Raw genomic sequence first — 15,086 nt, 5'->3', positions numbered from 1 at the left:
GGCACACATTTCCACCAGGAACATTGGGATGAGTTGGGTAGTTCTCCTGATAAACAGGAAACAAAACTAGGCTGTAACGTATCTTTCAAATGAGCTTGAATGCGCACCATTGAGATGGTCAGTGTTTACATTTACCACCATAATTTGGGATAACTGAAGTTATTTGAGCACTCGCTCAAATATTAACCCGTTTCTCTTCAATGAGGAAGATAGAGCTACTGAAAAAGTCATTGTTAACCGTTACAAATTTTGGATTTGTTAGATTGTCACTGAATTACTAGACAGGGTTTGAACAGTCTTTGTGCACTGTGAGGTGACATGGGTTTGATCTCAAACCCTGTATTAAATGCCATTTATTTACCAATCTCCCACTCACAATCCGTGGCGAACAGGGAGTATAGGAAACTTGTCTTTATTTTATCGTTGAGGTACATGAATAGTGGCGTACAAGGTGAATTCTTGCTTCTCGTGCTGTTCCAGGCCTCGGGTGCTTTGTCTTGTCAGAACTTTCATACAAAGATTGGCTGAATCTTCTTTGCTTCTTGTTGCAGCTCAGCCATGAAAACAAGAAGCTGAAGTACCTCAGCCTAACATCCCGCGTTTGTCTTGATGACTTGCTTCCCAGTATTTCCGATTGTGGAGCTGCAGAGGAGGAGCCACAGGACACCAGCCCTGACCCCTGCGTTCAGTATCAGCAGCAGGTCAAAGGTGAACATTTAATGGTTTACAAAAGTGAGCTCTGACCCAGACCTGCATGCCCTAATTACTGGTGCCCACAATGCCAGGATCACCCACATCATTATAGACACCACACGGTGTATTGCAATGTAAGAATAAAGATACACTTAACTGGATCACAGCAAGAAACATTCAACCTATCAGAGTAAGAGCCAACAGCATAAATTATTGCATCATCCATGTTGGAACCCGGTGTCAACTATCTTGTAACACAACACAGCAAGGAAAATCAGGTTCCATTTTCTTGTAATCTTATAGCGGACACATTACATGGTGAGGTGTTAGTGTTACAAATGAAAGCTTTATAATGAGGGCATGCTATGTAAAAAAAATAGTCTTACAGTGAGAACCTCAATGTCTCCCTTGCACAGTCCGCTCCATACTATAATGTTCACAACACTCTTTGTTCCACAGCACAAATGGAAAGGTACCCCAAAAGCTAATTGTGGAATTGTGCCCGGAGCTTTTTTCTTCTTCATTCAGGGGAAGCATTTATTACCCATCCATAATCATGCTTGAGCAGGTGGTGGTGAGCTGCCTTCTTGAACTGCTGAGGTCCATATAGTGTAGGTACAGTGACAGTGCTGTTGGGACAGGAGTTTCAAGGGTTTAAAAAAAAAAAAATTTAGAGTACCCAATTCATTTTTTCCAATTAAGGGGCAATTTAGCGTGGCCAACCCACCTAACCTGCACACCTTTGGGTTATGGGGGCGAAACCCATGCAAACACGGGGAGAATGTGCAAACTCCACACGGACAGTGACCCAGAGCCGGGATCGAACCTGGGACCTCGGCGCCATGAGGCAGCAATGCTAACCCACTGCTCCACCGTGCTGCCCGTTTAAAGTGTTTGTTGAGGAACATTAACAATCCATGGTGCCTTCCATTTTGCCCCACCCCCTCTCCAACTATATAATTCATTACATTTCTATCCTTTTTCCGTTCTGTAGAAGTGTCATATGGACTTGAAGCATTAACTGTATTTCTCTGGCCACAAATGCTGCCAGACCAACTGAGTTCATACCTGGTGTATTGTGTGCAGTTTTGGTCTCCTTCTCTGAGGAAGGATGTTCTTGCTCTTGAGGGAGTGCAGCTAAGGTTTACCAGACTGATTCCAGGGATGGTGGGACTGTCATGTGAGGAAAGATTGACTAGGTTGGGATTGATCTCGCTGGAGTTCAGAAGAATGAGTGGGGATCTCATAGAGACTTATAAAATTCTAACAGGACTAGACAAGGTAGATGCAGGGAAGATGTTACCAATGATGGGTGTGTCCAGGGGTCACAGCCTGAGGATTCAGGGTAAACTATTTCGGACAGATATAATGAGACATTTATTCGCACAAAGAGTGATGAGCCTGTGGAATTCATTACCACAGGAAGTAGTTGATGCTAAAACTTTGAATATATTCAAGAGGCGGCTGGATATAGCACTTGTGGAGAATGGGATCAAAGGCTATGGGGAGAAAGCAGGATTAGGCTATTGAATTGGATGATCAGTCACGATCGTGATGAATGGCAGAGCAGGCTCGAAGGGCCAAAAGACCTCCTCTTGCTCCTATCTTCTATGTATCTAGGTATCCAGCATTTTCTGTTTATATTTCAGATTTCCAGCATCCACAGTATTTTGCTTTTATATAATCTTTTGGGCTTCAAGTTCCTCCTGGTTGTTGAATACCTTGTGATGAGCTCGTATTGGGTGGATGGTTGCTGTTTAACCTGCTTGTTTTTGCTGCTCAATGTATATGTGTCCACAGATCTGCAGGAGACGGTAACACAGCTGTTGGAGGAAAAGAAACAGCTTGCCGGTCAAGTGCAAGAATTACAGAGCAACATTGAGGAACTAACCACCAGAGTAAGTGTCTGTTCCACTTGCCTGACTGTGAGAGGGCCCTACGACCATGAAAATTCATAGTGACATTTTTCCCCTTGCAGCATGGAATCCATGGGATTGGGTGACAAGGTGGCACAGTGGCTAGCACTGTTACCATACAGCACCAGGGCAATTCCGGCCTTGGGTGACTGTCGGTGTGGAGTTTGCACGTTCTCCCCGTGTCTGTGTTGGTTTCCTCTGGGTGCTCCTGTTGCCTCCCACAGTCCAAAAATGTGCGGATTAGCTGGGGTTACAGGGAATAGGTGGAAGAGTGGGCCCAGGTACGGTACTCTTTCAGAGGGTTGGTGTAGACTCGATGGGCCGAATGGCCTCCTGCACTGTAGGGATTCTATCCAGGTTTATGCAAAACCAGCTAATGAAAGAGCTGAAGTTAGTAGGGTTGGATAATTGAATGACTTGAAGTCTGCAAACTATGAGTTGCAAGGGTATTAATGAGGCGTCAATTGGCCTCTGAGCTACCAGTGTTCTGCTGAGCCCTACATGTTTAGAGTACTGATAATATATTTTTAAAGAATGCTGTGAACAGTGGTCACTGTCAGGAATATCAATCAGATAGATTTGTAATCCATCCACGGTAACTCATTATCAAAGAACTGGCTGGAGACTTATTATCTATGTTCAAGTATTTCTTTCATAACATGTTTATAAAAATGTAATTAACAGCATCTGATAACTATACTTTAAAGAATGCTCGAGACAGGTACCATTAACTGGCAGAATTAGTTCAGTGTATAACACTTAACTCCCAGCACTAGCTGGATTATATTAATAAGAGAATTAAATTACTTTCAAAGTCCAAAATTAGCAGAAAGTTAGCCAAGTTAATTCATGAATAATTTATAAAAACGAAAAATGCTGGATAAACTCCGCAGGTCTGGCAGCATCAGCAGAGAGACGAACATAATTAATGGGCGGGATCTACCGGTCGCGTTGCGCTCGAAAATTGGCACAGCGTAACGTGGCCAGTAGATGCCAGGAAATCCCACTTCCGCAATCTACTCGGCTCGCCACACCTCTTGAGGTCTAATGCGATCTCGCGAGATGTCGCGATTTGATTGTGGGTGGGATCACTTTCTGGCAAATCTGCATCTTAGAGTGAGACAGCTATTCTCACTCTAATATGCGTTCCGTAGATCTTTTTTTTTATAAATGATTTTTAATGAGTTTTCATATTTTATATCCAACAAATTACAAATTATTAGAGAGAACAGAAAAACGCAAAAATTAACATGTATTTTTACAGGTAAGCATCTTCATAATAACAACTGTGGAACCCCTTTAGCCGGCATACATATTTTACATTCCCCAATATGGCCGAGGCACATGTTTATAGGCATTTATTTACAGTTTGGTTTTGGGCCTTAGCTAGCCATCAAAATCCCATAACGAACCCGTAGCCCCCCCCCCCCCCCCCCCCCCCCCCCCCGGTTACCTTCCCCCCATTCCCGTCCATTTTCCCCTGATTCTTGGCCACCCGACTATTCTTCCTCTTGTACGTTGGCCACAAACAGGTCCCGGAACAATTGCATGAATGGCTCCCACGTTCTGTGGAAGCCGTCGTCTGACCCTCGGATGGCGAATTTGATTTTCTCCATTTGGAGAGATTCCGAGAGGTCGGACAGCCAGTCTGCAGCTCTGGGCGGTGCTGCTGACCGCCAGCCAAATAGCATTCTACGGCGGGCGATCAGGGAGGCAAAGGCAAGGGCGTCCGCCCTCCTCCCCAGGAATAGATCTGGCTGGTCTGAAACCCCGAAGACCGCCACTATCGGGCATGCCTCCACCCTCACTCCCACCACTTTGGACATAGCCTCGAAGAAGGCTGTCCAGTACTCCACAAGTCTGGGGCAAGACCAGAACATGTGGGCGTGGTTGGCCGGGCCTCTTTGGCACCGTTCACATCTGTCCTCCACCTCAGGGAAGAACCTACTCATACGGTTTCTTGTTAAGTGGGCTCTATGTACCACTTTTAGTTGCGTCAGGCTGAGCCTTGCGCACGTGGAGGTGGAGTTGACCCTATGCAGTGCTTCGCTCCAAAGTCCCCACCCTATCTCAATCCCCAGGTCGTCCTCCCATTTCATTCTTGTTGCGTCCAGTACGGTGTCATCCCTTTCTACCAGTCAGTCATACAGGTCGCTACAGTTCCCTTTCTCTAGGATACTTGCGTCCAGTAGGTCTTCCAGTAGTGTCTGTCGTGGCAGTTGTGGGTACGTCCTTGTCTTCTTTCGTAGGAAGTTTTTGAGCTGCAGGTACCGTAGCTCGTTCCCCCCAGCTAGCTGAAATTTCTCTGTCAGTTCGTCCAGTGTTGCGATCCTGTCGTCCGTGTATAGGTCCCTGACTGTCAGTGTCCCCCCCGTCCTGCCTCCACCTTTTGAAGGTGGCGTCAGTCAGTGCTGGTGTGAACCTATGGTTGTTGCAGATGGGAGCCTTGTCCGACATTTTGGTCAGGCCAAATTGCTGCCGCAGTTGGTTCCAGGATTGGAGGGTGGCTGTCACCACTGGGCTGCTGGAGTGTTTTTTGGGTGGGGATGGGAGTGCTGCCGTGGCGAGGGCCCGGAGGGAGGTCCCCATGCAGGAGGCCTCCTCCGCACGCACCCACTCGGCTTCTGGCTCCTGGATCCATCCCCTTACTCGCTCGGCTGTTGCCGCCCAGTGGTAGAATTGTAGATTCGGGAGGGCTAGCCCCCCCCGGATTTTGTTTTTTGTAGGACTTTCTTTGGGATCCTAGCATTTTTACCCCCCCATACGAACGCCATGATAAGTTTGTCCAGCACTTTGAAAAAAGCCTTGGGGATGTAGATCGGAATGGATCCAAACAGGAAGAGGAACCTGGGCAGTACGTTCAGTTTGATCGTCTGGGCTGTCCCCGCAAGGGAGAGTGGGAGTGTGTTCCATCTTCATGCAGGTCCTTTTTTACTTCCTCCGTCAGACTGGTGAGGTTCCATTTGTGGATCCCTTTCCAGTGATGGGCTATTTGGATCCCCAGGTAGCGGAATTTGTGTCGGGCTTGTTTGAACGGCAGCCCCTTTAGTGCTGCCCCCCCCCCCCCCCCCCTTTGCGGGTGTACTGGGAAGATCTCGCTTTTGCTCATGTTGAGTTTGTAGCCCGAGAAGGCTCCAAACTCACTCAGGAGCGCAATGATTCCGTCCATGGTGCTTTGTGGGTCCGAGATGTAGAGGAGCAGATAATCTGCATAGAGTGAGACTCTGTGCTCTCTGCCTCCCCTTCGGATCCCCCTCCAATTTTTTGCTGCCCTGAGCGCGATTGCTAGCGGTTCGATTGCTAGTGCGAACAGCAGCGGGGACAGTGGGCATCCTTGTCTGGTGCCCCTGTGCAGCTGGAAGTATTGGGAGTTGGTATTGTTGGTCCGTACACTCGCCATGGGGGCGTTGTATAGGAGCTTTACCCAAGCGGTGAACCCTGTTCCAAGCCCGAATCGCTCCAGTACCTCTATGAGGTATTTCCATTCGACTCTGTCGAAGGCCTTTTCTGCGTCCAGGGAGACGATCACCTCTTGTGTTCTCTCCCCGGAGGGGGTCATTATCACGTTCAGCAGGCGCCTGATGTTCGAGGTAAGCTGTCTACCTTTGACGAAACCCATCTGGTCCTCTGTGACCACCTCAGGTACACAGTCTTCTAGCCTTTTGGCTAGGATTTTGGCCAGTATTTTGGCGTCTGCGTTCAGCAGAGATATGGGTCTGTATGACCCACATTCCGTTGGGTCTTTGTCTTTCTTAGGTATCAGCGAGATTGAGGCCTGTGCTAACGTGGGTGGCAGTGTGCCCCTAGCTAGCGAGTCTGTGAACATCTCCCGCAGGTGCGGGGCCAGCGCTGTCGCAAATTTTTTGTAGAAGTTCGCCGGGAATCAGTCCGGTGCCGGGGCCTTCCCCGTCTGCATGGAGCTAATGCTGTCCATGATCTCTCCCATTGCTAGTGGTGCTTCCAGATCCCGTTTTCTGCCCTCTCCCACGACTGGTATGTCCAGTCCATCAAGGAACCGGTTCATCCCAGCCTTCCCCGTTGGGGGCTCTGAGGTGTACAGGTCTTGTTAGAAGGCCTTGAAGGTTTTGTTAATCCTCTCTGGTTCTGTTTCCAGCGTGCCTCTGGTACCCCTGATTTGCGCAATTTCTCTGGTGGCTGCCTGCTTTCTCAGCTGGTGTGCCAACAGGCGGCTGGCTTTGTCTCCGTGTTCGTACAGGGTCCCGCGTGCCTGGCGGAGTTGGTGCACTGCTTTCCTGGTGGAGAGCAGGTCAAAGTTCCTTTGTAGTTCTTTTCTCTCCGACAGGAGCTCTACGGTCGGGTCCTCGGAGTATTTACGGTCTACCTCCAGTATGGAGTCGACCAGCTTCTGTGTTCCATAGACCTTGGGCAAGCGTAGTTCCACAAACAGGGGCCAGACGGAATTACACGGAATTAAACATTCTTTTAAAACTACAGCTGGGACTCCCCCCCCCCCCCCCCCCCCCTCCCCCGGTGTTGGCCAAGGACTCCTCTCCCCCCCCCCCCCCCCCCCCCCCCACCCAGGTGGTGGCCGGCAGATTCCCCAGCAGCATCGGCGTGCATGGGAAGCCGTAGAAAATACCATTGCCTTTGGCGGGACAAGAAAATCCTGCCAGGCCCCTGGGGGGAGGGAGGTTTGGGGGGGGGGGGCTGGAAAATCCCGACCTAAGTCTTTATCAGGCTTTTGGCCATCTGCCTTATGTGTGGCTTGATGGCAAATTATGCTTTGTAACATTCCTATCAAGAGCCTGGATCTTGTACTATATTAACGGTGCTGTATGATTTCAAGTTATTGGTGTAAAGTCCAATTCAGGGTACAGCGGATGCATTTGGAACTTCAACAACATTAGTCCTTGATCCCTTACAACCCTTCCTCCCAAGTCAGTGCAGTGCAGTTAGCTTTCTCGCTTCCCTCTGGTCATTCGTATGTCTCTGGGGATGTCAGCATGACAATTCCCTGTGTGGTATCCATTTCCTAGTGGGATGTCCACCCTCGTCCAGGTGGAACTAACCTTATCTTCCTGATCTCAGAAACATAACACCCTGAATCTTTGTTCCTCCACTCCCTCTTTCGGTCTGGTGTCTTCTGCATCCAGACGGGCAGTAATAATGGTGGATTTACCTATCGTGTTCTTGCCATTATCTGCCAGCAAGGATACAGTCAAAAACATGTGGAGCTTTTATAAATATGCAGATTGGTCTCCAATGATCTCACCAAAGTCCAAATATTATTTTTACTCAGCATTTGCGTGGGTTTCGCCCCCACAACCCAAAAGGATGTGCAGGGTAGGTGGATTGGCCATGCTAAATTGCCCCTTAATTGGAAAAAAAATGAATTGGGTACTCTAAATTTTTTTTTAAATATTGTGAGGTTCCTTATAAGCCAGAAGGAGAAATAAAAATCAAGAGAAATGCTGAAATGTTATCATCCATTTTACATATTGATAAAAGGTTTAAATGATTATCTCTGGTTCTTGATTACTGTGACAAAATGCCTTCCAGTGCATTTTTTTGGTGGGTAAACTTTCAGCTCTCTAACTAACTGGATGTCAAAAACAAACAAGAATTTGGAGTATTAAGACTGGACACTCGTCATTCAGACATAAATGTACATCATGTCACTCTGTGTACCAATATGCATTGATACATTAATGATCTGAGTCAGGACCTGGTACATTGCTCAATGCTGCCCGGTGTGGGATAGGACATCTACAAACCCCGGAGATGGGTCAGCTCAAAACAAATATTGTTATGTCTTTTTGTGTTCTTGCAGCTGGAGAGGGAACAGGCTGAGACGACAGAACTAGAGAAAGTTCTGGAAAAACAAACTAATACAATAAAAAGTTTCAACAGAGGTGAGTCAAACATACCTGTTGCTGTTCTCAACAATGACCATCATTTTCAAGTCAATTTGTGTAAATACCAGTTTCTAATTGACATCAATTCTTGTATAGACAAACTGTCTGACTCCCTTGATTAGATTGCAAATTGGATCTCCTGGTATCCATAATTTGACATACAGGCAATTGATGAATGATTTAATACAGGGGTGGGCAAACTTTTCCGTGCAAGGGCCACATTCAGAAATTCACAATTTTAAAGGGCCGCATAGTATTAATAGTCCCGGTTGTAACCAATTAGCGTGCGGCATATACCTCAGCGCTTCCCCCGGCGGCATCCTGCCTTTAGCCCTCTTTATCTCTACTTTTCAAAAATGGCGCTTCACCCGATTATGATTCTGGGCGCCTCATATAGAACATAGAACAGTACAGCACAGAACAGGCCCTTCGGCCCTCGATGTTGTGCCGAGCATTGATCACCTTACTCAAGTCAACGTATCCACCCTATACCAGTAACCCAACAGCCCCCCACATTAACCTTATATAAAAAAAAATAATTTTTTTTTTAAATGTAAAAAAAATTTTAAAAAAAATTTTTTATGACTTGATCTTGGTGGGCCGCATAAAGACCTTTGGCGGGCCGCATGCGGCCCACGGGCCGTAGTTTGCCCACCCCTGATTTAATACGACTTGCTCCAAGATTTAAAAATAACATTTGCGTAGGTCAGCACGGTGGCCTAGTGGTTAGCACAGCTGCCTCACAGCGCTGAGGTCCCAGGTTCGATCCCGGCTCTGGGTCACTGTCCATGTGGAGTTTGCATATTCTCCCCGTGTCTGTGTGGGTTTCACCCCCACAACCCAAAAATCTGCAGAGTAGGTGGATTGGCCACACTAAATTGCCCCTTAATTGGAAAAAATTACTGGGTAATCTAAATTTTAAAAAAAAGAAAAAAACAAATAACATTTGCGTGACCTTTCTTGGAAGCACATGGAATAAGGAACTGATTAGCAGTCAGATTTTAACAGGTTAAGTAAGGCCCCTTTGCTGTGAGTGGAATTTAGAGGTTTCTTGGGCGTCGGTAGGAATCTATACTGTGGATCCTGGCTCCAGGTTACTGTCCGTGTGGAGTTTGCACATTCTCCCCGTGTCTGTGTGGGTCTCACCCCCACAACCCAAAGATGTGCAGGGTAGATGAATTGGCCACGCTAAATTGCCCCTTCATTGGAAAAAATGAATTGGGTACTCTAAATATATTTAAAGAAAGGAATCTGTACTGTGCACAAAAACCCAAGGTTCCCCATCTCCTTTTGCAGACTGGTGTTGGGAGTGGGGGGGTGGAGGGGTTGGGGGGCGGTGGGGAGAAGTTGGAGGTGAAGTGTTGGATTGTGTAGGCTTGCGAGCTGAATATATACCACCCACACTGAGGACGGTTCAACTCTATTTTATTAACTAACTATTAACTAATCGACATACGAGAACTGAGGGTTTAAATGATGCTAGTTTAAACTAGAGACCTAAGCGAGTCTGAACCAGTTGAATCTCTCAGCACATGGTGTGAGTCTGTGATAGACTCGATGAGTTCTTGTTCTACTGAGAGGCAGCACTCAGAATGAGCGGGAACCGTGGTGCCCTCTGCCTTTATAGTGTGTGTATTCTAACTGGTGATTGGCTGTGGTGTTTGTACATGTTGATTGGTCCCAGTGTATGGCCATCAGTATGTGTCTGCACCATGATATACTGGTGTATATTATGATAGGGGGGTGGGGAGCGTGGTGGCAATGCCAGTGGGAATGGAGAGGTGCTGGTGAATGGTTGACAGAACAAATCTCAGATAGGGCCGGCTCAAGGCACCGGCAACTCGGGCAGTCGCCCGGGGCGCCATGTGCTGGGGGGCGCCAGAGACTCGGGTCCCACGCATGCGCAGTTGGGCCGGTGCCAACCAGCGCATGCGTGGTGGCCGCCCTCCCCCAAGGCGCCCCCCCCCCCCCCGGTCCGCCCCGCCGCTCGGTCCGCTCCTCCCGCCCCCCCCCTCGGGTCCGCCCCCCCCCCTCGGGTCCGCCCCCCCTCGGGTCCGCCCCCCCCCTCGGGTTCGCCCCCCCCCTCCCTCGGGTCCGCCCCCCCCCCCTCGGGTCCGCCCCCCCCCCCCGGGTCCGCCCCCCCCCCCTCGGGTCCGCCCCCCCCCTCGGCCCCGCCCCCCCCCCGCCCCCCCCCCCCTCGCCCCCCCCCCCCCTCGGCCCCGCCCCTCCCGCCCCTCAGCCCCGCCCCCCCCAAGGGCGCCGATGTTCAGCATGCCCGGGGCGCCAGCAACCCTAGGCGCTGATCTCAGACATGACTTGAAAAGCAAAGTGTTCGGCAAGACTGAGCTCAGAGCCAGTGGTGAGTGCAAAAGGTGAAAAAGCCAATTTGGTGGAGGCCGTGGCGGCGGCGGAAGAGACCCCTCCTACCGCACATGCGCCGGTGGTGACGTCAGTGGCCGCTGACGCACCGGCGCATGCGTGAACCGGCAAAGGCCTTTCGGCCAGCCCCGACGTTGGCCGGCGGGCGTCACAGGCCGTTGGCGCCGGTTTTGGCGCCAGTCTGCGTGGCGCCAACCACTCCGGCACTGGCCAATCCCCTAAAGGTGCGGGGAATTCCACACCTTTGGGGAGGCTCAACGCCGGAGTGGTTGGCACCACTCCGCTACACCGGGACCCCCGCCCCGCCGGGTAGGGGAGAATCCCGCCCAAGGTGTTTCCCTCCGCCACTTTTCCTCATTGGTAGTTTAGTTCCCCTCGTAGTGTTGCAATGAATAGGTTGATGACTATTAAATCACTGTAGGGTGATCCAGGCAGAGACAAGCTCACCCCCCTGCTTTTCAGCCTGGAACCGAGGCTATTGCCTGCATACAAAATTCCAGCTTTAATGTCAAAGTGAATATGTGTACGTGCATTGTAAGGAGATGAATTGGAAGTTGTGCTAGTTAATAAATTAGTATGAACGTTTGGTTGAGCCCTGATTACTAAACTGAGTACTCACAGACTAGTGTATTCTGTATTCTTTGAATGAAGTACCTGGGGCAATATTCTTCTGTTAATGGGCCTTGGAGGCCCAATGTGGGTGAGTAATTAATTTCGTCACCAGCTAGTGGGAAAGGAATACAAATGATAGCAACAAGGCTAGGCTGCTAAATCGAAGATCAGACCATGGCTTTATTGCCCTAATTTTGGCTCTAAACAAAACGTTTCCCAACAATACAACAATGACTACACTTCAAAAGTACTTCATTGTCTGTGAAGTGCTTTGCGGTGTCCTGAGGTTATGAAAGATGCTTTGTAAATGCAAGAATTGCTTCCTCTTTCAATTATGTGTATGGGGTTGCAAGCCCAATTACAATGCTGAATATTTTATTCATGCTATACTGGCAACAAAAAAATTACAAATATTTTTTAATAAAAGCAACAATAAAACCGAAACAAAAACAAATCGCAGAACACGTGGTGGGCCATTTACGATTGTGATGAGAAGGAATTAGCTCACTCCGAGGGTGGTAAATATTTGGAATTATCTATCCCAGAGGTCTGTGGAAGGCTCAGTCATTGAATATGTTCAAGGCAGATAGTGATAGGTTTCTAACGAGTAAAGACATCAAGGGATGTGCAGGAAAATGGGATTAAGGTAGAAGATCAACAGTGATTCAACTGAATGGTGAAGGAGGCTTGAGGGGCCGAATGGCCTCCTCCTACTCCTATTTTCTATGGTCCTAAAGAATGAGTTAATTGAAATTAAAAAGGATTTTAAATTTATGGACATTCTTCTTAAATCAATCCAAATTTTCAATATTTTTAAACAAAAAAAAAATTTAGCGTACCCAATTATTTTTTCCAATTAAGGGGGCAATTTAGCGTGGCCAATCCACCTATCCTGCACATCCTTTGGAATGTGGGGGCGAAACCCACGCAGACACGGGGAAATGTGCAAACTCCCAGGGCCGGGATTCGAACCCGGGTCCTCAGCGCCGTAGGCAACAATGCTAACCACCGTGCCACCGTGCTGCCCCAAATTTTCAATATTTTTACCATAAAATTAAAAATTCTCCAGGTAAGGGAGGAATATTCACACACCCTATCCTGTATAGCACAGCACCGAATTTGGAAGGAGTGTGCACAATTTTAGAATTGCTGCTTGCACCCCTGTTAATTTTTAATGATCCAAAAAGATTTTCTTCCTTCTGTGCCAAACCTCCCCCCTCCCTGTTCCAACCCCCCCACCTTATACTTTGTTAACAATCTCCTAGAAGGAAAAGATGGCAGTAACTTGTCTGTACAATGTTTCCTGGCCTAGTTTCCATGGTGGCAACCCAGGAGTATGAGGATCTTAGACAACAGCTAGACCTGGAACAGAGCCTAAGACAGAAGGCAGAATCCTTTGCTCATGAGGTACGTGTACAAGGGCAGGCCATAAATGGTCTGTATCCATGGAGACTTAAGTGACATTTGTTTCAACATTGCTAGTGTTATTCCGTTATTAAATATTCTTGCCTGAACCCATTTAAATATGAAATATTCATAACATTTCTGGTCAGAGTATTGATGTTGCTGGTTCTCCAGCTAGACAACCTTCAAATCACCAGTAAAGCACTGTTCCACAGAATTTATGTGGCATCGCTGATCCTTGCAGGATGGCAATGGAGATTGCAGTCAATTCCACTTCAACTCATAATTGAAATATTATTACAACACGTACTTAAAAAGTTGTAACAACTGTCTGTAATCTACTGAGAGTGCAAGAGGTCACTGATATTATTTAAAACATATAAATACATTAAAGTCTGGTTCTTTACTCAGTTCCCACATTAGCCCAGCATATACCAACCCTTATAATACACTTACCCCCAACTCTTTATCCCAAAAATATAGAATTAATTTAGTTAACTTCAAGTTCTTACGATGTTATAAGTCTTATTCATTTACATCACTGTTACAACCTTAATGCTGTTCCAGCATTATTACTATTACAGTATTGACATTAACAACATTCTCGCTACCCCATTTCCCCATTTCACGTCCTTGAAATTAAAGGTTCAGGTGGTTTGGAGGTCTTATAACCCTTCCAGATCTAGTTCACCGTTCTGTCAGGTGGATGGTCGGTTCCATTGGTTCTGGGTCTTGTTGATGGCTCAGAGGGTGGATTGGCATCTGGATATCCTTTCATTCTTTTCTTCCATTGCTTTATTTTGACCCAGGTCTGTTTGGTTTGGCAGTTGTGTCCATGCATAGTGGCTGTTACCCCTGATCGTTTCTTGTGGGATGGATGAGTATGGCATTAATTTCCTTGGTCCAGCTTTTTTTTCTTCCTTCTCCTTGTGGGCCATCTTGAAGCCTCTGCAGCCAAGGAAGAGCATTCCTGTGGTGAGAAGGTGGTTCAGTGGTACACTCACCTCTGCTCTTTGTTGTCGATGGTCAGAGACTGGTCCCGCGTTCTGGCATCGTTTGAGTTTGTGGCATGCTGTCTGGAAGTTGTAGTGTGGGCACAGTGGTTACTGTTTCGACCAGCTGTACTATTATCAGAGTCACAGGTAGAGGCTTCACAGATCGCTGATCAATCTCTGCTACCACTTCCACCAGAGGTGCAATGGTACTTTTGTGGGTGGCAGATTGGTCTGATCACTGGGGGTTTTCAGGAACCTGAATGATAATGGACTCAACTGCTCTGCAAAGGGAAGAGATCGAGGGTAAAATCCGAGTTTGAAAATCCGTCAGGGTGAAATTCTCCGTTTGTGAGACTAAGTGCAGTGGTGGGTGGCTCCAGGGACATCTTTCCCACTGGCCAGGATGGCGGGATCCTGCACCAGATTCTGCGCTTGGAGCCTCATTAATAATTTACGGGAAGTTCCACTCAAAATCCCTTGCAGGGCGGCAGCTGATTTGTCTGCCGTCTTCAGCTGGCAGGTTCGAAGGTCTCGGCACCATGTTTAAACACTTGTCCAGTACACTCACATCACTCTCTCCAGCCCACCTATCTTCACCAGACCATGCAGGATGTCAAGATGGAGAAGACTCACCGGCTGTTTGACCCTGAACAGATTTACTATTGTTGTATTTTGACTCCATTGCAGATGTTGATTAAGCAGAAGGAGGTGAATCGTCAGAGTGCCATTCTACTGCAGCAGATAGATCCCAGCATACAGCTGCTCAAAGCACTGGAGGAGGTCGCCAACATCACCAAGACCCTGGAGGAAGAAAGGCTCCAGCATCAAATAAAGGTAATGGTGTGGGTTCCGACGGTAATGTTGTTGTTTTCTTTAGTAAGGATGGTGGGCAGGACAACAGAGGAGCGATTTCCACTGTGATCTGCACCTAAGGAAATTCCCTCAATTTAAAGTGATATTGGAATTGGAAAGCAAGTTCAGGAGCACCCAGTTCCATGTTATATTATCCTGCTGGCTAAAAATCCACTCATTCTTGCTGTTTATATGGATTTATGTAGCAACATACATTGAAATTTATGGAGCCACTTGTACTCCCAGAAAATAAAATTGAATTGGTCGCGAGACAGAAACCACTTCAATGGGCAGGACCAGCGAGGGCTCGGGATGCACCCAACCCACAACCCCCCTGCCCCCACCATTCAAACAGAGCA

The 15,086-nt window shown here is 47.8% G+C and overlaps 1 protein-coding gene across 1 annotated transcript in view; it reads left to right on the top strand.

Moving 5' to 3' along the window:
* shtn3 (shootin 3) overlaps window positions 1-15,086 on the top strand; it is a 150,460-nt gene that overhangs the window by 96,920 nt on the left and 38,454 nt on the right. The window contains exons 4-8 of the mRNA XM_038795366.1: window positions 552-708; window positions 2,494-2,591; window positions 8,401-8,482; window positions 12,789-12,883; window positions 14,563-14,709. Coding sequence (XP_038651294.1) covers window positions 552-708; window positions 2,494-2,591; window positions 8,401-8,482; window positions 12,789-12,883; window positions 14,563-14,709 — 579 coding nt within the window. The remainder of the gene's footprint in view (window positions 1-551; window positions 709-2,493; window positions 2,592-8,400; window positions 8,483-12,788; window positions 12,884-14,562; window positions 14,710-15,086) is intronic.

The sequence above is a fragment of the Scyliorhinus canicula genome, chromosome 4 (genome assembly GCF_902713615.1).
Source record: "Scyliorhinus canicula chromosome 4, sScyCan1.1, whole genome shotgun sequence".
Lineage (NCBI taxonomy): Eukaryota > Metazoa > Chordata > Chondrichthyes > Carcharhiniformes > Scyliorhinidae > Scyliorhinus > Scyliorhinus canicula.
This window is presented reverse-complemented; position numbering and strand designations above follow the sequence as displayed.